Below are 24,653 nucleotides of genomic sequence, written 5' to 3' on the forward strand. Positions count from 1 at the left end.
CCAACAGTAAGGCCACAGGAGGCATATGGAAGAGGTTACGCCCAGATAGTGACTGCAGGTGTGTTTGTGTGCTATGTGACACAGAGGCTTTTTTGAACAGACTGCTTTATAAATACACTCTTCACTGAGCTACAGCGCCATCTGTGAGACAACCGAGTGTTTGCTCACAAAACCGTATAATCCTGTTTATTGTTTTTGGGATTTGGGTTTCCGAGCTATAGTCTGTATTTATTTTGTCTGAACTGATTATCTACTACAATAAGCATGTCTCTCAGATGAAGCTAGAATAAATAAAACCTAAACAAAGGGTGACATTATCATGGATGTTTTGGTGGTACACCTCATGTTTTAGGCCAGTGTTTCCCAACCTTTTGGAGCCATGGCACATATTTCACATTAGAAAAATCACACGGCACACCACCAAACAAAAATGTCACAAAAAGCATATTGATACCTTTTCCCCGTGCACCATGTATAGAATTGGCTCAGTTTGTCTCCAGTATACCTTTTTTGCTTTCTTCTAACCACTAGTCATGCTAGGGCCCTTATCTGGGTTGGAATTTTCTCCAGGAACCAGGTCAGATTGTCTACTTTTTCCTTTCAAATATTTTCCTATTGATATTACGCACTAAGTTGTCTCACAGCATGACTATTATATAACTTCAACTACCAAATAGAGCAGGTAGTTGTACTGCCCTCTAGTGGAAGAGAATGTAACTGTTCTGTCCGTTACTCACACCAATCGCTTCGAGTACCAATAAGGTGGAACCAGATAATCTTGCACGGCACACCTGATCATTTCTCACGGCACATCTGTGCACAGTGGTTGGGAAACACTGTTTTAGGCTATCCATGTCCTGTAGTGGGCCACTGTGGGATAGCTATCTGAGGGACCTTACAACAGCGGTCCCCAACCCCCGGGCCTCGGACCGGTACCGGTCCGTGAGTCGTTTGGTACCGGGCCGCGAGAGTTGAGGCTCAGGTGTGAAATGTATGGTTTTCAGGGTTTTTATCGGTTTTCAGCGTTATTCTGTTATCGTTTTTATTGTTAACTCGGTTTTCCTGGGTCTTTTCACGTGTGTTATGAATAAATCTTTTTTTCGGTACCGGTACTAGTTTTATTTTGTTGTATTTATCCGCGACACCTTCAAGGCCGGTCCGTGAAAATATTGTCGGGCATAAACCGGTCCGTGGCGCAAAAAAGGTTGGGGACCGCTGCCTTACAAGCTGTCAGGGGAGGGAAAAGGTTACTTGCTGACCATACCAGAGTGACCCAGACCTATCTCAAAATCGAAGGAGAGGCCCAGCCACAACACGAGGATGTGAGGGATCAATGGCAAGATGCAACATATGCAGGAGAATTGAGACTTTATAGGACACCACAGTGCAAAATGGTGAACACTGCAAGGAGAATGGGAAGAAGAAACTCACTGAAGATGGTGTTAGATGTGTATACCAGACAAAGGTGTTTACACCTGCAAAGCTATGAACTGCCACAGTGATGCCGTAACAATTCTGTCTTTCAAGGATAAATAAGCAAGTATGATACTAGTAGTCCTTTTAACAGTGGTGTTCAAGAAAACCGAAAACATGTTTATCTTAGTTTTAAGTGGTGCTTTACTTAGTGTGAATATACCTTCCTTAGGCTCCTGACAACCTTAAATATTGGAATTAAGTATAGAAAATGACTGAAAGATGAAGAGGAAACACTGCTGTCCCACCAATGCTGATTAAGAATACAACATCATGAAATCCCAGAAAAGACCTTGGTTAACTGGGGTTAATTGGTAAATGTTTCATCATAATCCCTTGATAATGGTCACATAAACATATGCGTTTCATTCTGCACTCTGTCAACTGCCTCTTCCATAAGAGTCAAATTTGTCATTTTGCCGTCAGTTGCCATGCCAGTCCTTAATGTACAAACAATATGCAATATAGTTAATAAGAACTACTTAAAAAGGTTGACAGCGGAGAAGAATTAAAATGAAAAAGTGTGTTCTAAAATTTTAAAAAGAAAAAAATTTATCTTTAAAGAAAGAGAGGGATGTTGCTTGAGTGTGATGTACCTGATGAGTCGCTCCCAGGCGCCTGGTACCTGGAAGAGCAGAGGCTGATGCCCAGCAGTAAATATGGGATGGAGCAGAAAGGACCCAAATGAAGACTCACTATTCATGATGTTGGCTCAGAGGACCATGGAGACCTCTGTGAGATGCCTGATGGAGCAAAGAGCATTATTGAGGTATCAGATAAAGTGTTGTATAGCTCTTGCCATGCCCTTTCATATCATATATTACTTGATATGGTCTTGAAATGTTTCTTTATGGTCAACTTTGAACTTCAGTGCTAACAACGATGGTGAAGGTCAAATGTTTCGCCAACCTAGGGAGTCATGTCCCTCAAGGCCTAGTATATTGTTTGAATTTTGAACACAATCCATAAAAATGTGTGGGTAATGTAAAGTTTTTACTGCTTTTCACAATTTGTGTGAACTTGATGTCATTTTGACCCAAATTAAATAAGCTTGAACTGAAAATGAAAATGAAAGCTTTGAACCAAAGACTGCTAACAAACAGACAGACGGACAAACATTTGTCTTTTTCTCCTTTGAAGGAAGGACATCAAGTGCACTAAAATTGAATAACGATTGTGTAGATTAGCCGCTATATTTTAAAACTCCAGCGGGCAAAATATTAATGTACAGTAGGGCTGCTTTTCCACATTGGAAATTTTATGTCATAGACTTTAAGATCGTGTAAAATCACATAACTACTTTTGGCCACACTGACTACATTCTTTATACTTTTCCATTCTGTTTTTTAACTACATGACACTGCCCCTCTATTTGACAGTGGGAATCATGATGGATGTAGACAGACCCCAAAATGCTCTACTTACCTGGGATCCTGCCCCCAACAGCCAGGCATCCACTCATTCCATGTTTGTGTTGGAAGGGCAGAGAATTAGTAAGGAGGAAGTAAGGACAGCTATGAACACACTGAAGAGTGGCAGCGGGTTAATATGACATACTTGTGGAGCTTTGGGGATGTCTGGCAGAGAATGCAGTTGATTTTTTCAACAGTGCTTCTTTGTGGATCTACAGAAAACATATGATAGGGTGCCAAAGGAGGAACATTGGTACTGCATGAGGAAGTCAGGAGTGGAGAGCTGAAAATGCTTAGATTTTCATTGGGACAGGATTACAAATGAGAACATCAGAGGAACAGCTCAGCTTGAGTGATTTGAAGATAAAGTGAGGCAAGGCTGACATGGTTTGGACATGTGCAGAGGAGGGATAATGGATATATTAGAAAAAGGATGGTGAATATGAAGCTGCCAGGCAGGAAGACAAGAGTAAAACCTCTGAGAAGATTAATGGATGTGAAGAATGACCCGTGGATAGTTGGTGTGACAGAAATGAATGCTAGGGATAGGGTGAGATGGAGATAGATGATCCAATGTGGTGGAGGAATAAAACTGCTTTAGTGCATCAAATTACTCTGTGCATACAGTTAAAATCTTGGTGAACAGATCTGCACTGTTCTTTTCAGCAACAACCCTTTGTTCTGTATTACTGCACATCTTCCTGATCGATCTAACTTCCAGTGCTTTATTGAAACTTAGATGATGTACTAGTTCATTCAGCTTACAATCCATAGCAGTTTCAAGGTTTTTCAAATGTGCAAAGCTGAGCAATAGAGTGATGTGCTTTTGACTTACTGTATTACAGAAACTAAAGACAATTAAAATCCTTTAAGAGATCAAGGAGGCTTTTAAAGATTCACGTCCAGTAAAAATCAATCTACTTGACAAAGTTAAAGTTCAGGATGGTCAGTAGTAACCCTGACACATAAAAAGTATGGAAATAAGTGAATTCACCAGCATTTCACTGATGTTAGCATAATGGTGAAAGGAAAGCCCCAACCACGCCTTCCTAATGTGGGAGTCAACCAGTAGGACCACTCCCTCCATGATCATGACCATGAAGATCATGATCATCACCATCTAACAGGATACCAGTCATCAAATTATTTGGTGATTCACATTTTTTTTTTGTCATCATTTTTTATCATTTTGCCAGAATTATCAAGAACCTTATGTTAACGACTAATTCAGATTCATTAATGTTCCTACATGAAGAGCAAGGATTTGGTGGAATTTCTGCAGTGTGCGTGAAGGTCAGGCTGTGAAAATGGAAAAATGTCTGTAAAATGACAAATGTGACCTTGACTTAGGGTGAAGACCTAATAGGTGATTAAATTTTGAACAATCATGTAAAAGGACTATTCATGCTTTGCTATGGAATGTGCTCACTGGCCCTTTGGACAATCATGTGATCCTCAGCAGGATTTAAAATTTGCCAAACACAACCACAACTGCATTTTGGATTAGTCTTTGTTCAAAAAATAATAATCTGGCGCACTGTGCATATTTTGTTGTTCATTGAAGGTTGTATTTAACTAACTTTAAAACCTGGTAACGACCAGATTTTTCTATTATGTACTGATCCTTAAACCCTTAGAAAAGAGGGTGTACTTTCTTTTTACCATGACTCAGAATCTGGGCAAAGTCAATTTACAAATATGATTTAATTGGTGTCACTGATATGCTATCAGGAACCAAAAGGTTTGGGAACTGGAAGCCCCACCTCAGCACTTCTGCGGCCAGCAGAAATCAAAGCAAAGTCATAAAGTTTAACTGAGATGGTTTCAGTGAATAAGCGAGCAACACAGAGTACCTGGAACACACTGTATCCTTGAAGAGACAACAATATCTTTAACTTCTCTAATAAAATGTAAAAAAAAAAACGATTGCCCTTTAACCAAAGGACTTTGATGTTCCTCACAAAATCAACATGTGCACTTCCTGTTCTTTGGAATCTGCAGTGAGGAGGAAGGCTTGGCTCACCGGCTGGCCTGTGGGGGTTGTTGGAAGTGTTTCTAGTACACTTATGACTCTTTGTAGCTACTCAACCATGTTTAGTAAAGGTGGTGGTAGTGCTGGTGTTGGTGGCAGTTGTAAAAGTACAAAGAAACAAAGAGTGAAGGGGAGGGGAAAAATGGAAAATCTAAGAAATTAGCAACATGTTGCCCATTAAAATACTCTGTGCTCTGGAACAAAATGGTCTCTAACCTCTCAGCAAATTATTAGAAACACTGTAAAATGTCCTAATATGTTACTGTTTTATTTGTGACACATAGCTTGTACCAAACTAAGGACTGTGGAAAGGTGGAAATGATTCACAGGTCCTATATCTGCTGAAGCTTCGGGGAAACCCCCCCCCCATCCTGAATCAGTATTTTTACTGCTGACACAACAGAGAAACCTACGAGAAAAGTGTGTACAAAAGAAACTAACATGCAGGCAGCCTCAGTGTACAACAGAAGTTCTTTATTGTGACACACACTGATAAATATGTATTTATATAAATAATGTAAGATTGCATTAAATGGTAATGAAAAACGCACATCCTTCAAGCCTATGTCATGTTGGCTCAGTAGTATGTCTCTAGCTCCACCCAACCTAGAAATCAAATGAGACACAATTAGTGTGATGCTTCATTTCAAATGTGAGAGTTTAGATACTTCCCTTTGTCTTTTACAGACAAATCCAACAAAAAATTCTAATAAAAATTATAGAGTGGCCAACTTGGAGTATCTAAAAAGGCCTGAAAAACTTTTACTTGATTTTGCTTATGTTTACTGACAGTTATTGGGGGAAAAATTGACTTGACTGGAGATTATAAAGAAGATAAACTGCAGCCATGATTTGGGTGATGATGCTATTAGGAGCTCTACCCTGCAGGGACATTTGAAGCTGTGTCAGTTTGGTCTCAGGGTTGCTTATGAGAGGATATCATGAGCGAGGCCATAAATAATCACCCTGGGATGAAGTCATTAAAAGGGTCACATGACACTGATATGACCCTAGATGAGCTAGATGTTTGTGTATTTGGGTTTTATATTTTTAGATTTACATCCTGTACAATTCTGAACTGAAGTCTGATCCTCAGTACACAGTTTATTTTCATTTCTTGGAATAATCAACCTTTTCCAACTTTCACTCTTAATACTTTTTGCTGTTCTTATGTTCAGTTTGTGGTTTCTCAAACCCTTTAGATAGAATGTAAAAAATTATGACCTTTGCTTCCCTACACTAATATTTAAATGCAGAGTTTACAGGCAAAAATGTGTCCTGGGTGTGTCAGAAAGTGAAACAAAGAACTGGGAAGCTCGTACCTCCTGGGCTGCGTCTGAGGATATATTTTCTGACTTCATCATAGATGAAGATGAGGAAGGAGTAGGGGACGGAACAGAGCCACCACCATGGCCTAAGGTAAGGATGGACAGACAAAGATTCAATTTCAAATGACCAAAAAAACAAAAAAACAACACACACACACACACACACACACACACACACACACACACACACACACACACAAAAGCATGCTTCTCAACCTCTTGGAAATTCTTATGTCAGGTTCTGTAAAAGCACATGAAAAGCTTTGATGGTGAATATTACGCTATAGACAACCAGTTGTTAAAATGAATTTATGAGGTGAGGAAGCAAAATGACACATCTAAAAAATCTTAAAACAAAAGGTACTCAGTGCTACAGGTCAGTAAGAACAGACTAGAGACCAGCTGATATATCAGTGGGGTCAATATATTGGCTTAAATAACAGCATTGGGTTATATAGCAGTTGATCAATTAAAAAAAAAAAAAGTAAGGAAGACATGGGGAGAAAAAAAGCTTCAGTCAGTTTATGACCATTGATGTTGCACAGTTTGCCTACCAGAGGGCACTCTGCAACTTCCCTGTTGGCAACACATGTTTGGAACACCACAAACACAAAACCCGGCTAACCCGAACAAAGTCGGACAGAGAATAAACAAGCAATCCACGACAAAGAAAGACTGTTTTAAAACATCACTGTCATATCAAGAACTCATATATAACTACATATAACAAATAACAGGGAAAGCTGTTCAGAATTTCTGTCTGAAAGAAAGGATATTGGCCAGTATCGGTTCTGAAATCACCAAATATTTGTGTCAGTACTGATCTTAAAATTCCTGTTAGTGGTCAGGTCTAGAAGAGACCATACGGACATGATCCCTTTCAATGTCATAATGCACACATAGAAAACCTGTGATATACTGCACAACATTTAAAGAACACCCACAGGAAAAGTAAAGAAATAAATGCAAATGTTTTATGGTCCTCTTGGATATTCTTTGGCAAGATTATATGAAGATTATATGAACTCCTGAGCCTATGAGCTTATAAGTGTCTTAACTTTTTCTCTTTAGAGGAAAGCAACCCATATCGCAGCTTCTGCGCTTTACTACAAAGTGGAATTGACAGTAACAAACATATTTTATTTTATATTAACAAAGCTAAAACTCCATTTAATAAAATACAAGGACATGATTGTCTTTGCATAAATGAAGATGGCAAACTAGGCAGCCACAAAAACATTGGTGAAATAGGAAATCTTTGCAATATGAATATACAGCGATTTCTCTAAAGTAGCCAAATAATGCTGAGTGTTTTGGTTCATTCGTATAATTACAGTGTAGAAAATCATAGTGTAAACCTATCAGATTGTTTTTACTTACTTCATAGGGTACATTCTGATGGCAATGTCCATGCCTGGGCAGTATGACAGGAAGGCAGCCAGAGCCAGCTCCTCAAAGATGCCAAAGATGAGAACGTAGTTCCTGTGAAATAAATAAATTTAAGAATCAATAAAACAGCAGTGACTAATCTCATCTGATTTCCAATCTTATACTTGGCTAAACACCAGGAGAATACATGACTCTGGTTTGGTGATCAGCAAGGAATGTTTTCAAGTTATGTCTTTGAAAAAAACACTGATATGTTGTGGAAATGATTTAAATAAGGGAGGTTGTTAAAACTGGACTTATTTGCCGCTTTATTTGGAAAAATGGCGGTTCCAAAGTCCCAGTTGTTATTGGAGATCTCAAGTATATCTGTGCATACATACTTCATTCCTTGTTTCACAATGGAGTTGGTCCTGGTTTTACAGATGAGCAGATCGGCCACCTGGACGATCACAATACTTGTGAAGAAAGCTGTGTGGCAGGTAAACTCTACGATCTTTCTGCGCTCGTATGTCTGGGGGCAAAAAGCTAAATTAACACTGAATCACTGAAACATACCACTGAAACACAGACGTTTTACAATTCTCACAGTCCAGAGTAAAGCTAGTAACATTAGTGTGACTGACCCACTCCTGTCCATAGCTGTCTTCCAGGTCATTTAGATATCTGTTATCCCAGAACACTCTGATTCCCACCAGGTCTTTGGGGAGGAATCCGTTCTCAGACAGGATGACAAAATAAGTGAAGAAGCCACCTAAGGCCTGCATCATACCTAAAAGAAGCACAAACATCAAAGAATGCTTATCAGACAGGGTTTCAGCTTTTACTAATGACAAATATAAATAACAACTGTGGCTGTCTCTTCATAAAGAAAGCAGTCGCAAATATAACATGTCAATGCAATACTCTGCAAATCCATGGTAAATGAAAATAAAGCACATTAATTGTTTGAAACAATGCTGCACGCTTAACCTATTAACAAATTAAATAATGATCAGATTTGCCTGAAAAAAACTGACGGATTCCATCTTTAATTCAATCTTTAAATTTAATAAAGTAATATGCATTTAAATTAATGATTGCATTCAATCTATAAGCAATAATTTCCTCACCAAATGATGGTACTTATTTTGGATATGATATTTAAAGGTATTTTAGTGTCTGCAGTACAAAGAAAATCCAGCAGGGGGAAGAAGAGCAAGACTTAAAAAAGCACAAAAGTATTAAAAACAGATTTGATATAGCTAAAGTTTAAACAATGAACGATGTGTTACCAATTTGTCCATAGGCCATACTGATGAGCCTCTCATTCACCAGCTTGTCTGTTTGGGCATTTCTAGGCTGCCTCTTCATGATGTCACTTTCAGCTTGTTCATAGGCCAGGGAGATGGCAGGGACCTGTCATGGCACAGGAAAAGAAAAAGAAAAAACAAATTATCCACCCATGAATGCATCATCTTCCGCTTGAGCTTCTGTGTAGAACAGATTCAGTAAGCTGGAGAGGAAATGCCCCCTCATTAACAAAGAGATCTTCTTTTAGCCTGCAAAAAGAGATTGTTGATCTAAGAAAAACCCAGGACATCTTCCTATTCATCTCTGATCAAAGAAAACAGCAAAAATCGCAGGTTTCTTTTCAGCACTGTACCCAACTTACTTAACTATAATTAACTTTACGGATTTCTTCATAAATAATATTTGATCTATTTGAGAAACAACATTCATAACAATGTCAAAAACATTACTCACAGTAAGCTTTAATACTACTGAAATTTATTTAGACTCTCTCCCTACGATTGATCTATCGGAGTTAACGTCAATAATTAGTTCTTCCAAATAGTCAATGTAGACCACATTACACCACAGAAACAGTTTTAGTGATACCGCTGTTATTAAAGGTACTGTGCTACAGTAGTTTGAATCCTTTCCATCCAATGGACTACAGTTTCTTCATGTAAGATGGAGAGTCCTCTTCTCACACTAAGGTTAATTATGGAGTTCCACAGGGTTCACAGCTAGGGCCAATTCTGTTTACATTATACGTGCTTCCCTTTTACATGGACTTTTACTGCTATGTGGATAATACCAAACTTATTTATCCATGAGGCCAGATAACACAACAATTAGTTAAACTCCAGGAATGTGCTAAAGATAAAACAGCGTGGATGATTCTTCCTTCTAAAATCACTATTGTTGTGACTGTTGTTGTGATTTTGTTCTACATAAATTGAATTAAACTGAATTGAACAGAATCAGGCAAAATCTCACCATGTCAGTTCCCAGATCAATACAGAGGATGGTGACAGTTCCCAGGGCAAGAGGGATGTCAAAAAGCACGAAGAAGAGGAATGGCGACATCTCGGGGATTTTACTGGTCAGAGTGTAGGCGATAGACTTCTTCAAGTTATCAAAGATCAGACGGCCTGAAAAAGGAATTCAGCAGCTGCTGCAAAGCTTTGTATTTTATGGACTTATACTTTTTTTCCAAGTCTTGATATAGATCTTACCTTCTTCCACTCCAGTTAAAATGGAGGCAAAATTATCGTCCAGCAGGATCATGTCAGCAGCCTGCTTGGAGACGTCAGATCCAGCGATACCCATGGCGACACCGATGTCAGCTTTCTTCAGAGCTGGAGAGTCGTTCACACCATCACCTGTCACGGCCACAATGGCTCCCTGGACAAGGAAGAAAGTATTTTTTATATGCATTTTAAACAAAGCAATGTTGAAACTGTGTCTGTGAGAATCTCTCCCCCCCGCCGCCCCCGATGCTCACCTGTCTCTGGCATCCTTCCACAATGATCAGTTTCTGCTGGGGGGAGGTCCTGGCAAATACAATTTCTGTGTGGTGCTTCAGCACATCGTCAATCTGCTCTGTGGTCATTTCTTTCAGCTCACTACCATGGATGACGCAGGCCTTAGCTTCCCTGTAGATTAGATTGCAGCAGTGTTAGTACAGAGGTGTTTCGCTGATTTTTTGTGTGTGCAATTTTGCATGCTTTTTTTTTTTTTTTTTTTTAACTGCGCACTGTGTTTTGTGTCCTGATTGGCTGTAGACCATTTTCAATCAATCTTGTGCAGTGTCTCCTGCACGGTACAGAATGCGTTCAGCTGGTCAAATTTACGTAAATCTTAGATCGCTTGCAGTGTGACTCTGAAGTGCTGTACTGTAGTTTTCTCCCCAACAAACACAACAATGTCGATGAAATATCGTCACTTGCGGGTGCCTTCGGTTTCATTCTATAATATTTATTTTTCTACAAGGTTTGAACTTTGAGATTATTTAAACAAGAGAGAAAAGTGTAAAAATCTTCATGCCTGTCTGAAAAAAGTGTATAAAGTGTGTAGTGAGGGGTTTTACAGCCTTAAAACATCTATAATAATTGCAAAAAATAAACTTGGCTACTTCGCGGATTTCACTTATCGCAGGTTATTTTTAGAACGTAACTCCCACAATAAATTAGGGACCACTGGATGACAGTAGTGTGGCTCAGGAGGTAGAGGAGTTCATTCGCTAACTGGAAGGTTGCTGGCTCGTGTGTGAATGTGCATGAATAAATGGATAAATGTTGCATGTTGTACAAAGTACTTCAAGTACTCAAGTAGAGCAGGAAAGCACTATATAAGAATCATCTATTAACGAACAGCAGCTGTAATCCAACATCCTGTGTCCAAGCACAGACTATGTTAAGGATATTAGAAAAAGATAATGATGGGGGAAAAATTCTGTCAGAAAACAAAATAACATCAGCCTCAGCAAAAGTTGATGACGGTACATTCAGCAAAAAGCTACATTTACAACATATCTACTTGTTGTCTTCCCACTGCAGATAATGAATCACAGGTGTAGCATTTATTAGGTATTATTGCACTTGAGTTACGAAGATGACTACTGATTCAGGATTATATTATTTTCGAACTGTGTGTGTGATATGAAGACACAAACCATGACTTGCTGATGAAGAAACAGGAAAGCCAGTAGCTAAGAACCACATCAAGATTTATTTATTTTTTTGCATGAATTAATGGTAAAAGCCTTTTAGGCTCTGCAGATGTCAAAACCTCCGTTAGCCAAACTTGATTTAATTTGAACAGCTGCCTCTTATGCTCAAAAAATGTTCAAAGCTAGCTAAATAAATCTTGATAAGATTACTAACCTAGGGTTGACCTCTGAAACTGAAATGTTGAGGCGGGCAGCAATGTCTTCAACAGTCTCATTGCCTTCTGAGATGATACCCACACCTCTAGCAATAGCCTTGGCTGTAATTGGATGGTCACCTGTGACCATGATGACCTGAGAGGGAAAAGATAAGAAAAATATTTAACTTGAAGTTTTGACCAGAGTTTGAAAAAAGAGAAAGTTTAAAATCTGTTCATTCAAAAAGTTAGCATACCTTGATTCCAGCACTCCTGCATTTACTCACAGCATCGGGCACAGCAGCACGAGGAGGGTCAATCATGGACATGAGGCCAATAAAGCACAGGTTTTCAGTGGGGAAGTTCACATCATCAGCATCAAAAGCAAAGCCTTCTGGGAACTGGTCATCAGACAGGTGATAGTGGCAGAAACCTGAAAAAGACACAAAAAAAGTACATTTTAGATTAAATTTTCTCCAGTAAACAAACAGTTCATAAATGCTGATATAAAAAGAAGTGAAGCTGTACCCAAAACTCTCTCTCCAAGGCCTCCCAACTCAAGATAGGCACTATTAAAAGAATCTTTCAGCTCAGCGTCCAGAGGCTGCTCTTTGCCCTGGATCACGATGGTGGAGCAGCGGTCCAAAATCCTCTCTGGAGCTCCTTTCATCACCAGCAAATGCTTGGTTTCACCAGGGGTGGTGTTTTTATGGATGGAGAGCTGTGGGGCAACAGAAAGCCTTGATTTAAATGCAAAGTTTTCAGGTCTCAAAACTTAGGCCCTCATTACACGTTCTACATTTGCGAGGGTGATCTTGAGTGTGACTTGAATTTCACCATCTAGCGGTGAGTGCAAGCATCGGTGGAGATGTCACTGTGCCTGCCGATTATTTGTGACCACATGGAATTGTTCATGGAGACTTTACATTGCAATGTCCCAACTGTATATGTGAACCAGGCACTGGACTTCAAAGAAGTATAACACTTTGCATTTCCACAACAAAATACTTTCAAGGTTTATTGCCTTAAACTGTACTCTGGTCAGCAAAGGACGACTCCACTGATAACAACAAGAAGTCAGACTGTATAGGTATTTTGGAGAAAATTAGCTTACTGGACTTTTGATTTAAACACAAAGCTTTGAAACAGAAGTTCACAAACCAAAGCATGACTGTGGTTGCAGTTCCTCTTACATATATAGTATGTATGATGCATTTTTGAGATTTGTCATTCTGTATGGATGATTTACCTGGTATTTGTTTGTGGAATTAAAGGGGATCTCAGCAATTTTGGGGTATTTTTCTCTCATGTCACTAACAGATCCACAGCACAGCTCGATACACTTCAGCAAGGCCGCTTCTGATGCATCACCAGCCACATTTCTCTGTGGATTTTTAGAAAAAGACAGAGTTGGTAAAATGGATTCATAAGTTCCATCCTATGCCTTGTTTAAAATACCAAAGCCTTTACTTGCCAACCACAAGAGCCTTAAGAAATGAAAGTTTATCACCTTCAAAACAGGAACTTTGTTCTGTTCAGCCAGGAAGACGGCACGGTTGCAGAGTCCGGCAATTCTGGACAGAGCAGCCCAGGTGGCAGAGCTCCTGTCAAAAGAGGTACCGCTCTGGTTCTCAGTGGTGTCAGCTACGTGGATCTGGTTATCAAACCACATGTGGGCCACAGTCATTCTGTTCTGGGTCAGGGTGCCGGTCTTGTCAGAGCAAATGGTGGAGGTGGAGCCCAGCGTCTCGACCGCCTCTAGGTTCTTCACCAGGCAGTTCTTCTTGGCCATACGCTTAGCAGTCAGGGTCAGACACACCTACAGACAATTTAGGTTTTTAGAACCACAGTCTTTTTGTATCAATAAATATAAGGTATTTAAAAGGAATGCCATTAGACACTAAAACTCACAGTGACAGTAGCCAAAAGACCTTCTGGCACGTTGGCGACAATGATACCAATGAGGAAGATAATACCCTCCAGCCAGTTATATCCAAGGATGACGGAGAGGATAAAGAAAGAAACACCCAGGAAGACGGCCACTCCGGTGATGATGTGGATAAAATGCTCGATCTCAATGGCAATGGGAGTTTTTCCAGCTTCAAGACTGGAAGCCAGAGTGGCGATACGGCCCATGATAGTATTATCTCCAGTGTTGATGACGACTCCTCTGGCTGTGCCTGAAAATAGAAGAGACACTGAGTCCACAGAACAATGGATGATTTCATTCTTCTTCGTTATCCTTCTTATTTTGTGGATTACCAGCAAACATTACTAAACTACTGTTTCATCAAATAAAAACCATATTTAAATTGTCAGCCACGAGCTGTTCATACTCTACCTTCTACACAGTTGGTGGAGAAGAAAGCAATGTTCCTGGTTTCCAGTGGGTTTTCATTGGAGAACTCTGGAGAACGAGTCTGGGGCTCTGATTCACCAGTCAGGGAGGAGTTGTCCACCTGAGAGACAACAAACAAAATCAAACAAAGATCAGTGAGGGGATCAGTTACATGAAAACACAGAATTAAATATTTTTGTAAAAAAATAAATTAACTTAAGGAACAAATGGGAACAGTTTATGATATGATCCAAGAAAAGCTACTTAGAATGAAGACCACCACATCCAATCAACGTAGCCAGTAACTTCTAAGATTTACTGGTGGGATACATAAAAATGTTTCAGCTGAGCAGTCAGCTTGCACGCACAAGATTAGCTAATGTAAATGGACTGAAGCCTGAGCTCGACTCTGTTGCCGGCCATAACTAAACTATATGTCTAAAACTAACTAAACATCACAGCCTGTCTTCTTCTCATTTAAATAAATAAATAAATAATAGTAGATATCAAACACATGCTCTACAAAATTGTTTGGTGGCATTAAGAGTATTTGAGGCACAGACCTTGCAGCCGTGAGCAGAGATGATTCTCAGATCAGCAGGGATCCTGTCTCCTCCTTTCACCTCCACTAAATCTCCAAGCACCACCTCCTCGGTGTTGATGCTTTTCTTCTCTCCATCACGGATAACCAGGGCTTGCTATGAAATCAAAGATTTTAGGAATTTTTGATTAACTGGGTTTGATTTTAATGCCAACACCAAAATTTCAAATGATAAAATGTATCATCAGTGCAGAAAATTTTACTTAAAAATGTGAAAAAAATATTGCAGTTTCCTGCTCCCTAGAAGCTGTAAATACTTTGCAGTTATATTAGCTTTTCTTTCAGTGTCTCACCTGTGGGACCATGTTCTTGAAGGAATCCATGATCCTGGAGCTCTTGGCCTCTTGGTAGTAGGAGAAGCAAGCCGTGATCATGACCACAACAGAAAGGACGATACCTAGGTACAACTACATAAAGAGAAATGAGAGAGTTAGGTGATCCTTAGTGGTCACAATAACAATTTAGATAAAGATTCACTTACGTTATCACTTGCAGGTTCATCTTCGGAGGCAGCCTGGATACTATAAGCCACGAAGCAGAGGAAGGCACCAATCCACAGCAGCATGCAGAAACCACCAAACAGCTGGAAACCAGAGGAAATAACATTCAAGCTTTGCTGGCTGTACTCACTTTTTTTTGCATTTCTAATGTGTGAGTTAAAACACAGGTTTGAGGTTTTCATGGTGATGATGTTTGACTCCTACCTGTTTGCAGAACTTGACCCATTCGGGTGTTGTGGGAGGAGGTGTGAGGGCGTTGGGGCCATCTCGGGTCACCCTCTTAATTTTGCCTTTTGTGGAACATTCAGAGTAATAGCGTATATAGAGAGTTATACTTTTTTTTGCAAAATATATCTTCACTTGAACTGCTTAGAATTCATGCCTATAATGTAGGTTATGACACTGCTTTACATACAAACTAGTTCATTAACTAAAGCACTGACTGTAAATAAAACCTTTCTTCCTTCTTTATGTTTAAAATCTCATTTTTCTGTGTAAAGTTGTAACTGTCTGGTGGTTCAATTTGCCTGAGCCGCTCCTCCTTCCCTCTATTGTTCCCTCATTTCTTTGCTGTTTTTCAGCTGGTGCCCACACACCCTCCATTTATCACCTACTTCTCTCCGGTTGAAATAAAACTTTAAACTTGCTCTTTCGTGTCTCGTGTGGATTAAAAGTCTTTTAGTTTTCATGTTTTTCAAATGTGAAGAATTTGGGTTGTAAAACTAGACCAGTAAAACAGAACTCCATAACTAGATACTGCTCATATTGGGTGAGAAAATAGGGATTAACTGAGCTCTTGAACATTTTATATGCTATTATTTACATGCACACCATGATGTTCTTCAAGACTGCCTGATCTTTTCTGGCCTCTGTCCTTATGATCTCAAACACTCACAAAAACAAACATTCGGAGTCCTCACCATGACTAGGTCGGTTCCATATTTCCTGTGAAGCTCGTCCACGCTTAATTTGTGATCATCCTAAGGAGAGTGTGGGAGAGAAAGACGAAAATGTCATTTGAGGCTTAAAAAATGTCCCTGTAAATTCCTCCAGAAGGACACAGGGGACAAAACACATCTGCACTTTACATGTTACTCAAAACAGAGTCACTTTAAGATAAGAATCTTTTTGTGTTTGAACACAAATTTTCACATGTTATAAACTCTTTATACCTTATTGTCATACTTAAATTGTGCCAATCACACACCTACATGAAAGATTATCCCAGAGTGGCTTCACATAATTTGCATACTCACCAGGTCAACTTCTTTTTTCAGGTCTTCCGTATCCCTATGTTTTTTGCCCTTCTTGCTCCTCTTCTCCTCGTGGTCTGCGGTTGCGGCCAGTTTGTAGTCATCCTTCATTTTCTGTTATGAACAAAGTGTCACAAAATGGGGTTCTGAATAAGACTAAAATCGAACGAGATTTTAACCTCCTAGGACCTGGCGTCACATTTTGGGTTATTTAGACCAAAATGTCGTGGTGAAGAGGGAGCTGAGTGTAAAAGCGAAGCTCTCAATTTACCGGTCGATCTACGTCCCGACCCTCACCTATGGCCACGAGCTGTGGGTAGTGACCGAAAGAACGAGATCGCGGATACAAGCGGCAGAAATGAGCTTCCTCCGAAGGGTGGCTGGCCTCTCCCTTAGAGATGGGGTGAGAAGTTCAGCCATCCGGGAGGGGCTCAGAGTAGAGCCGCTGCTCCTCCACATCGAAAGGAGCCAGTTGAGGTGGTTCGGGCATCTGACAAGGATGCCTCCTGGGCGCCTCCTGGGTGAGGTGTTCCGGGCATGTCCCACCGGGAGGAGGCCCCGGGGCAGACCCAGGACACGCTGGAGAGATTATATCTCTCGGCTGGCCTGGGAACGCCTTGGTGTTCCCCCGGATAAGCTGGAGGAGGTGGCTGGGGAGAGGGAGGTCTGGGCTTCTCTGCTTAGGCTGCTGCCCCCGCGACCCGGCCTCGGATAAAGCGGATGAAGATGGATGGATGGATGGATAGACCAAAATACTCAATTGTACTCTACAGGGGCCTGATATCCACTAGTGTTCTATTGAAATTTCAAATGAATATCTTCATATGTGGCTCTTATTTTTCTTAGAAACAAAAATCAGGTAAAAAGAAAAAAAATCTGGTAATTCTTTGTTTTTACATTCACCGGGTCCCAATCAGCCCAAATATCAAAGAGAAATTAAAAATGCATGCCGTGGAAGAGTTTGGGTCTTAGGAGGTTAAAGCAGAAAGTTGCATGAAACTAAATTATGAATTATTGTCAACAATTAAAGAATAATATATTGTTAACTGATATGCTGTTAAGTATTAGAACAGCGAATTCAAATTCAAATACATCATTTTAGAATATGTTTTAAGTTTCTAAAGCTGTAAAGAAATTAATGTGTGTTTTCACAGTGTCACAAAATAAAGTTTTAAATAAAACTGATACAACATGAAACATGCTGGAAAGTTGTCTTTCAGATTTTACATAATGAAGTAAAATGTGTCATTATTGTTAGAAGAGGGAATTTGTTTGTATAATTTAGAAAATTGTTTCCCCACAGTTGATAAAGCAGTCAAAAAAATGAAATTTAACAGAGATGTAAGCTAATGTGTAAGTAAACTGCAAGAATATTCAACCCTGAGCAATCCAAAACTGTCGAGCTTAATCCAAACTTACTGTCACTCCCATGGTTGCAGTGCAGTCTGACAGCAGTCAGTTCAGTTAATCAGTCTAACTTCCCTACTCCGCCTCCCTCTTTCAGTCCAGTTGCGTCCTGTCTTCCACTCTGCCCTGAACATAGGTGGCTTAATTTCAGCTTACTTTTATACCTGTGGAGGAGGAGTTTAGAGGAAGGAAGGGTGGAGGTTAAACTCAATAGGTCATGGGTTGGGGGAGGTATTATGATTAAACTCCTCCCACACTCAAATTTTTTGCTTCAGTCACTGCCAAGGGTACCCGTCAGCTGTGTCCAGAGGCCCAACAGCTAACCACGCTTGTTTGGACTCCTTCAGCTTGATGGCTCCCTTCAGCTTTGGTGCCACTACTCAGTGCAGATATCTCGGCAATAGAGCTACCACAATTGATCAGTCAACTTCGATAACCCTTCATCCTTGTCATCCTTGCGTTGCTGGTAGGGTAAGTTAAAGATCTAACAAACAAGGATCCTCTGCCACACATGCCCAATGAACCCTCCCTATACATCTGGGCACAGCAATCCTCACCGCAAATCTGGTCATACAATTACGAAATCAATCACCAGCAACCTAGCGTGTTCTAGGTGCCTTCATGAACACAGCTATGCTCAAAAATTGACCCTGATATCCCTCATCAAACCAATATGTTCTCTTTCTGTTCGCAAAGAAAGGACTGTCCTTGATGTCTGGCTGGTCGGAGTACATGGAGTTACTGGATATGTTTGCTGTAAACGTGTGAATCAATGTAAGCATGTTATCATCTCATTAAGCAAGGTTAGGATGGGTGTAAAGATAGAAAGAAAGAAACCGCAAAGAGGAGATATACTGTCAAACAAAAAAAGGGTGAGGGAGAAAACCTAGAAAAGAAACATGGAAACTGTCTGAAATAAATGTGAGAGAAGAAACGAATGAGAGGATTATTTGCCATTTGCCTTGGGAAACCCCATGAGGCCAAAATATGTCTCTAATTGATTAGGATTTTTCACCATTTATGGAAGGAACAGATTTTTAGAAATGAAAAAACATAAAAAAAATTACAACTTGTAATCTTGTAAAATTCATTATGGAAAATCTTTGAGTAGTTTTGTCAACAAAGACCTAGCGTGTAATTAAAAAAACACTTTTGACCCTGATGTCCCTCATCAAATCAATGTATCCACTTCTTGTTTAGGAAGGAAGGGCTGTCCTTGAAGTTTATATGGGTGCAGAGCAGGGAGTTGCTGGATATGTTTGCTGTAAACGTATAACTTTGTGTTATCAACCCACAGAGCAAAGTGAGGATCGTTGTGAAGATGCAAAGAATGGAGCGACAAAGATGAGGTAAAATGTCAAACAAAAGGCGCAGGAGGAAAACATGTAAACTGTCTGAAATAAATACGAGAGAAAGGTAAATGATGAATGAGATGGTTCAAATTTAAGTATGAGGTCCAAAGCACACTTCTGTACATATTAATATATATTTAGAAAAACACAAAATGGTTCAGTCCATCCCACACTTGACTGACCTTTATAGCACAACTGATTTATTCTGCCTAGGCGAGTGCTAATGCACACTATGAGTCATGTCTTTCTCCAAGAAAGCAAAATCAAAGAATTACAAGAAAGAAAAGAGAGGGGCAGAAAGCGGTTCTTAAGAAACGCTTTTTCCAAAGAAAGGTGAGCTGAGCACAACAAGCATTTTACGATGTTAACCCAGAGAGCGTGAAAAACTAGGAGATCTCACTTTACTTGAATTGACACATAGTGAGCTCATATACTGCCAACAGCAGCAATTCTCAGCAATCTTTTATTTCCATGGCAGTATCAACGAAAAGCTTGGCAATATTAACGCCTGTTCAATTCGGGGGGGTTTCTTTCTTTTTTATATTGTAAGATAAAGACCCTACAATAATAGACAGGAGCAACATCAAGAAGCGCCTTTTCAGCACTTTTTTTTCAGGCTTTATATGTTGGACCAATGAGTTTGTGAGGTAAGAAAGCCACGTGGAAGTTGATAAAATAGCATTTTTAACATCACTGTGATTTTTTTCTTCTGTAAAAATGTAAAAACGTAATATTGTTAAGTCTCAATGAAATACGCCTCCATACACAGGCACATTTTCAGGCTCACTTCTATGTTTATGTTTGATAACTAAGGAAAACCCACAGAGATTGTAATACATTTTGACATACTGCAACTGGACCAACTGGACCAAGATACGGTATTTACAGGGTTTTTTTGTTTGTTTGTTTTTAAACAGCTAAGTTTGGATATTTATTTAATATTTCAAAATTTCAATCATCTGTATTATTATATAAATTTGTATGTTTTGCCTGATGATCTAGTTTGATCCCTGCCTTAGCACCACATGGGTTGAAAAAGGTATGAGGCTGTGAGTTTGGAAAATGAAGGTTATTCTGAGGTCATTGCAGATAAACATTTATTATCTGTGAATAAATCACATATCTAGTGACGTCTTCTGGTGTTTATTGAGCAGTATTGTAGCCTAAGCATTGCAATTTAAAATCCTATCCAACACTTCCCACCGCCCATCTCCCGCCCCCACTCCAGCTCGTCAACCTGTTCATAGAGGAAGGACTGTCCTTGATGTATGGCGGAGCTGGATATGTTTGCTGTAAACGAGCAACCGTGTGCTGTCACCCCATTAAGCTAAGTGAGGAGGGGTAAAAAGATGCAAAGAAAGAAAGAGAACAATGGTTCACAGAATGGTTCCTATAAAACTAAAGAGGCAGGAGAAAAACATGGAAAATCTCGGAAATTAATGTCTGTGCAGGTTCTCAGTCATCCAGGTGTCTGGACTTCTTTAAGTTGCTTGAGCAACTTAAAGAAGTCCAGACACTTTTCTTTCCGAGCTCCTTAGACCTCAGAAATTAATGTAACAAATGTAAAAATAAATAAATAAAATATTAAAAAGAGGCAATTGACAGTACACATCATTTCAATTTAAAGAGCATTGCTGTTTAACTTGCTGTCTTTTATAAATATATTTGTAGTATAAATGTCTGTGATACTATGGGTATTTTGAAGACACAAAATTCTATATTTCCCTGTTCCCTTGTGTGACTGAATTTTGATTCAACCAAAGTGTGCTGAGAAAAGTTGGAACGTGAGATATGCTCTAACGCTTTTAATCTTCTTAATTAATTTTTTTTACATTTAACATCACAATTTTTTTTTTTTAAAAAAAGAGTAATTGTGCAGTAAGTTCAACATATCACTTTATCTCAGAACTGGAAAAGTAAGTAGAATTTATTTTTCTTAGCACTCTAGACACTGGCTACAGCAGCAAAGAGACCCTTTCGGTTCTGTTCCATTTATTGCTATAGTAAACGTTGACAAACAGACAAACTGAAAAGTTTCAGATTTAGAAACACACTATTTAGCAGTGAGTCATTCCCGTCAACTTCCTTTTAACAGTCATGCAGTGTTTAGGTAATTTGAGTCAGGACTTTAAGACTGGATAGCGGTGTTTGTTCAGAAAACTTTTCTCAAAAAAAGCCATGCTAGTAACTGCCCTTCACACTAATACTGGCTTTATTTCCCTGAAAGAATGAAACTGTCATTGCTCACTGCCTGCATTAAAAGGTCACTTCTAAAAAGAATCCCAGGTGGTGCAGTGTTTAGTACTACCACCTTACAGCAGGAAAATTGGGCTTTGGTGTGGATCAGTTGATTTCATGGTTTGCAAATAAAAACGTAGGCTATCTAATGGGCAGTAATAACAAACATTTTAATATATTTTTTTGTTTGGTTTTTAGTGAAGTTGTATTCACTCTATGCACATTTTTCTTTTAGATCTAAGGACTCCCTGGCAATAAATGCTTATATAGAGTAAAACTGGTTTCCTTGATTTCAAACTACGTTGACTGACATCCTGTTAAGGTCTTATTCAATTTTCTTCAACTAATAAGAATGAAACTCAATCTCAGGACAAACATAAGAACTGTGCTTTTGATTTTTAGTTCATCTAACAGCTGCAAAGAGTTCAATGTCAAAGGCATAAGTAGCCTTAAATGTACTATTGTAAGAGTCCTCCAAAGGACTATGGAAAAAAATGAATAAACTGTTTACTAATCAATGTTTGATGGAGTAAAATTACCTTAAAATTACCCAAAACATGAATTTCTCATAATTGTACTTCAGAGATGTTTTGTAGTAGAGTCAGTCAGCACCATCATAATGGGATCCCAGCTCTGTGACCTGTAATCAAAGTCAAATATCTGTAATCACAGTTTTGCAAAGTTTGGGAGAAACACATCAAATAAAGAGATAGACTAGATACTTGCTGTCAACACCAAATTCAAATATGCCACAGAAGGGGACAATGTATAGCCGCATAATTACTAGTAGTCACAGGGGGAAATAAAAATACAAAAACTGGCAAGATGGAATTGGTGACTGACTGTTCAACTTGGATTTTTCATATCTTTATAAGGTGATGAAAGGTCATGCATCAAGTGTAGAAAGCCACTTTGTCTTGTTCTACAAAGAGCGCTGATTCAATACAGGCCCCTTGCTTATGCAGTAACTGTACCAGTGGCTTGATAAGTTCTTGTACCTGATTAACTGATAACTTGGTGCTGAAAGTTTTCCCGGAGGAATATCAGCGCACTTCCTCAGGAATCACAAACTTGATGTGAATTTCTGTGAAATGCCAATTATTATTCTTAATTGTAAAACAATACAGTTATACAGAGAGAGAGAGAGAGAGAGAGATTACGACGACAGTGTTTACTTAAATGGCAGTTTAGTGATAACCTCTGTGCTGCAAGACCTGGCAAATAAAGAAATCACTGAAATAGAACCTATCTGACAAACGGAAGCAGGCAAAAAGATCTCAAAAAGCAACCTATAATCTAAAGAAACGTCTGAGAAACAAATTAATTGATATCTATTTGCATGGAAAAGGTTACAAAGCCATTTCTAAGGCTTTTGGACTTCAGCGAACCACAGTGATAGTCATTATTCAGAAAGGTCACCTCTGAATGGCCAAAGAAAAAAAGACTAATCAAAATGAAGGTTCTGGAATGATCTAGTCAGAGTCCAGAGTCAATTCCTAATTAGCACTGAGCTTATGTCTAGTGTAGAACTCTCTAATTTTTTAATTTTGTGTTCCAACACACCATTCAGAGTGACTGATCGGATTTCTAGATATTTACAAAACAAGACAAGCGTGTATGACTTGTGCTCTTTAAATGATTTCCAAGAGTGAGTGTGTCATAGAGGAGGGATACGTGCATTACACAGAAATCTTAAAGACAAAAAAGGTGGTGACAACACAGAGTAAACAAATGAGCCATGAAAGAGAGACCTAGAAGGGACTTTTACGTTAACCACAGCATGAGAACAATGCAACAACGATCTGACAGTTTGTTTCCTATGTGATACAAGTTTTTGTTGATTAATGCTAAATTTACTGTACAATATCTATATAGTGTGTATCACACAATTTTCCTTTTATTACTTTCTTTTTTTGTAAATGGACTCCTCAGTGAGCTACAGCACCAAGAGTGTTTGCTCAAAATACCCCTCACCAAACTATAAAACAAGAGTTAATCAACTCAACAATCAATAGTTCCTCTTTGGCAGCTGCTCTAAGTCTTTTGAAAATGTTAAACATCTGCACATCCTTCGCTCTGCTTTCAATGATTTAAGCATTAAAAAGCATCGTTAGTTTTAAAGCACAATTAAATTTAACTAAATATCTGGATTCATCTACAGTGCTACAGTACATATTTATTAGACTACCTGTCATTAAAACAAGAAAACACAAATATTTTAGAACAAAAAATTATATTGTTAATAGTTAGACAAATACCAAGCTGATTTAAAGATTGTAAACACACTGCACTTGTCTGAGGAGTCAATCACACATAAGGTCATTCTTACCAGCAGCTGTCAGACTCTATTACACAGTTTTTTTTTTTAACATTTTTTTGGATTATCTTACTCATCAGTTTGTTTGTTACACTGTTACCTATATATACAAACTTCAGTTGCTTGTGTATATAGGACCACTTTGTGTCTTCCTTCTATATTTTATATTCCCCTTGTTCTAAGAGCTATGTAACACCCAAATTTCTCATTTGTTGGATAGTGAAGCTTTATTCTTTTCTATTCTATTCTATTCTATTCTATTCTATTCTATAACATTAGTCCACTAAACCTATTTTTCTTATCAGAAATGCAAGTAAAGTATTTAGCATAATAAAAAAATACAACAACATTGATGTGGTTTACTATTTTTTCTGTGTTTCTGTAATATAGTAAATTTGAAAATGAGTGAATAAAAACAATTTTTTACATCTTAGCATTAAAAACATAACTTTGATTAAAGGCGCACATCCAACCGGAAAAGCATAAAAATGATTTTCTTAATCACAATTACTGTTAATTTATTTACTTCTGCTATGTTGCGCGCTTCAGGTACCCCTTAAAGGATTAGTAGGTGATTATTGAATCACTGTAAGATAACAGCATTATATCATGTCTAATAAAATGGAATAGCACTTAGCTGCTGCTATATTTTAAAGCTCCAGTAGGCAAAAGTTTAATGTAAAGTACAACTTCTTTACCACATGAAAAATCTATTCATTTCATTACATTTTCTAAATGATCTCTGAGTTATGAAGTTCATTGCAACTTGTCAGCTGAATTGCACCTGCTGACACAGTGTGTGGTAAAAAGCAGAAACTCTCTGAAGCAGCTTTTAGGTTTATTTGAAAAGGAATAGCTTAATAAATGCAAATATGCCAATAT

The 24,653-nt window shown here is 38.8% G+C and overlaps 2 protein-coding genes across 4 annotated transcripts in view; both read right to left on the reverse strand.

Annotated features, from left to right (window-relative positions):
- LOC112841652 (sodium/potassium-transporting ATPase subunit alpha-1) overlaps positions 1 to 3,357 on the reverse strand; it is a 71,845-nt gene extending 68,488 nt beyond the window's left edge. The window contains exons 1-2 of the mRNA XM_005452356.4: positions 2,899 to 3,357; positions 2,070 to 2,216 (exon numbers count right to left, since the gene is read on the reverse strand). The gene's annotated coding sequence lies outside the window, so the exon portion shown is untranslated. The remainder of the gene's footprint in view (positions 1 to 2,069; positions 2,217 to 2,898) is intronic.
- The window catches only part of LOC100699477 (sodium/potassium-transporting ATPase subunit alpha-1), a 118,198-nt gene that overhangs the window by 69,548 nt on the left and 23,997 nt on the right, over positions 1 to 24,653 (reverse strand). Inside the window, exons 13-23 of one of the 3 annotated variants that reach the window (XM_019351428.2) lie at positions 12,023 to 12,198; positions 11,786 to 11,922; positions 10,405 to 10,555; positions 10,136 to 10,304; positions 9,897 to 10,051; positions 8,906 to 9,029; positions 8,258 to 8,403; positions 8,015 to 8,145; positions 7,626 to 7,727; positions 6,240 to 6,331; positions 5,370 to 5,523 (exon numbers count right to left, since the gene is read on the reverse strand). In XM_019351428.2, the coding sequence (XP_019206973.1) occupies positions 5,495 to 5,523; positions 6,240 to 6,331; positions 7,626 to 7,727; positions 8,015 to 8,145; positions 8,258 to 8,403; positions 8,906 to 9,029; positions 9,897 to 10,051; positions 10,136 to 10,304; positions 10,405 to 10,555; positions 11,786 to 11,922; positions 12,023 to 12,198 (1,412 nt within the window). In that variant the 3' untranslated portion in view covers positions 5,370 to 5,494. Of the gene's footprint in view, positions 1 to 5,369; positions 5,524 to 6,239; positions 6,332 to 7,625; positions 7,728 to 8,014; positions 8,146 to 8,257; positions 8,404 to 8,905; positions 9,030 to 9,896; positions 10,052 to 10,135; positions 10,305 to 10,404; positions 10,556 to 11,785; positions 11,923 to 12,022; positions 12,199 to 14,106; positions 14,225 to 14,666; positions 14,802 to 14,997; positions 15,112 to 15,185; positions 15,288 to 15,408; positions 15,477 to 24,653 lie in introns of those variants that run through there. The other 2 variants (XM_025903006.1, XM_019351432.1) reach the window with 2 other exon arrangements.

Source organism: Oreochromis niloticus, linkage group LG23, assembly GCF_001858045.2.
Source record: "Oreochromis niloticus isolate F11D_XX linkage group LG23, O_niloticus_UMD_NMBU, whole genome shotgun sequence".
NCBI classification, from domain to species: Eukaryota; Metazoa; Chordata; class Actinopteri; order Cichliformes; family Cichlidae; genus Oreochromis; species Oreochromis niloticus.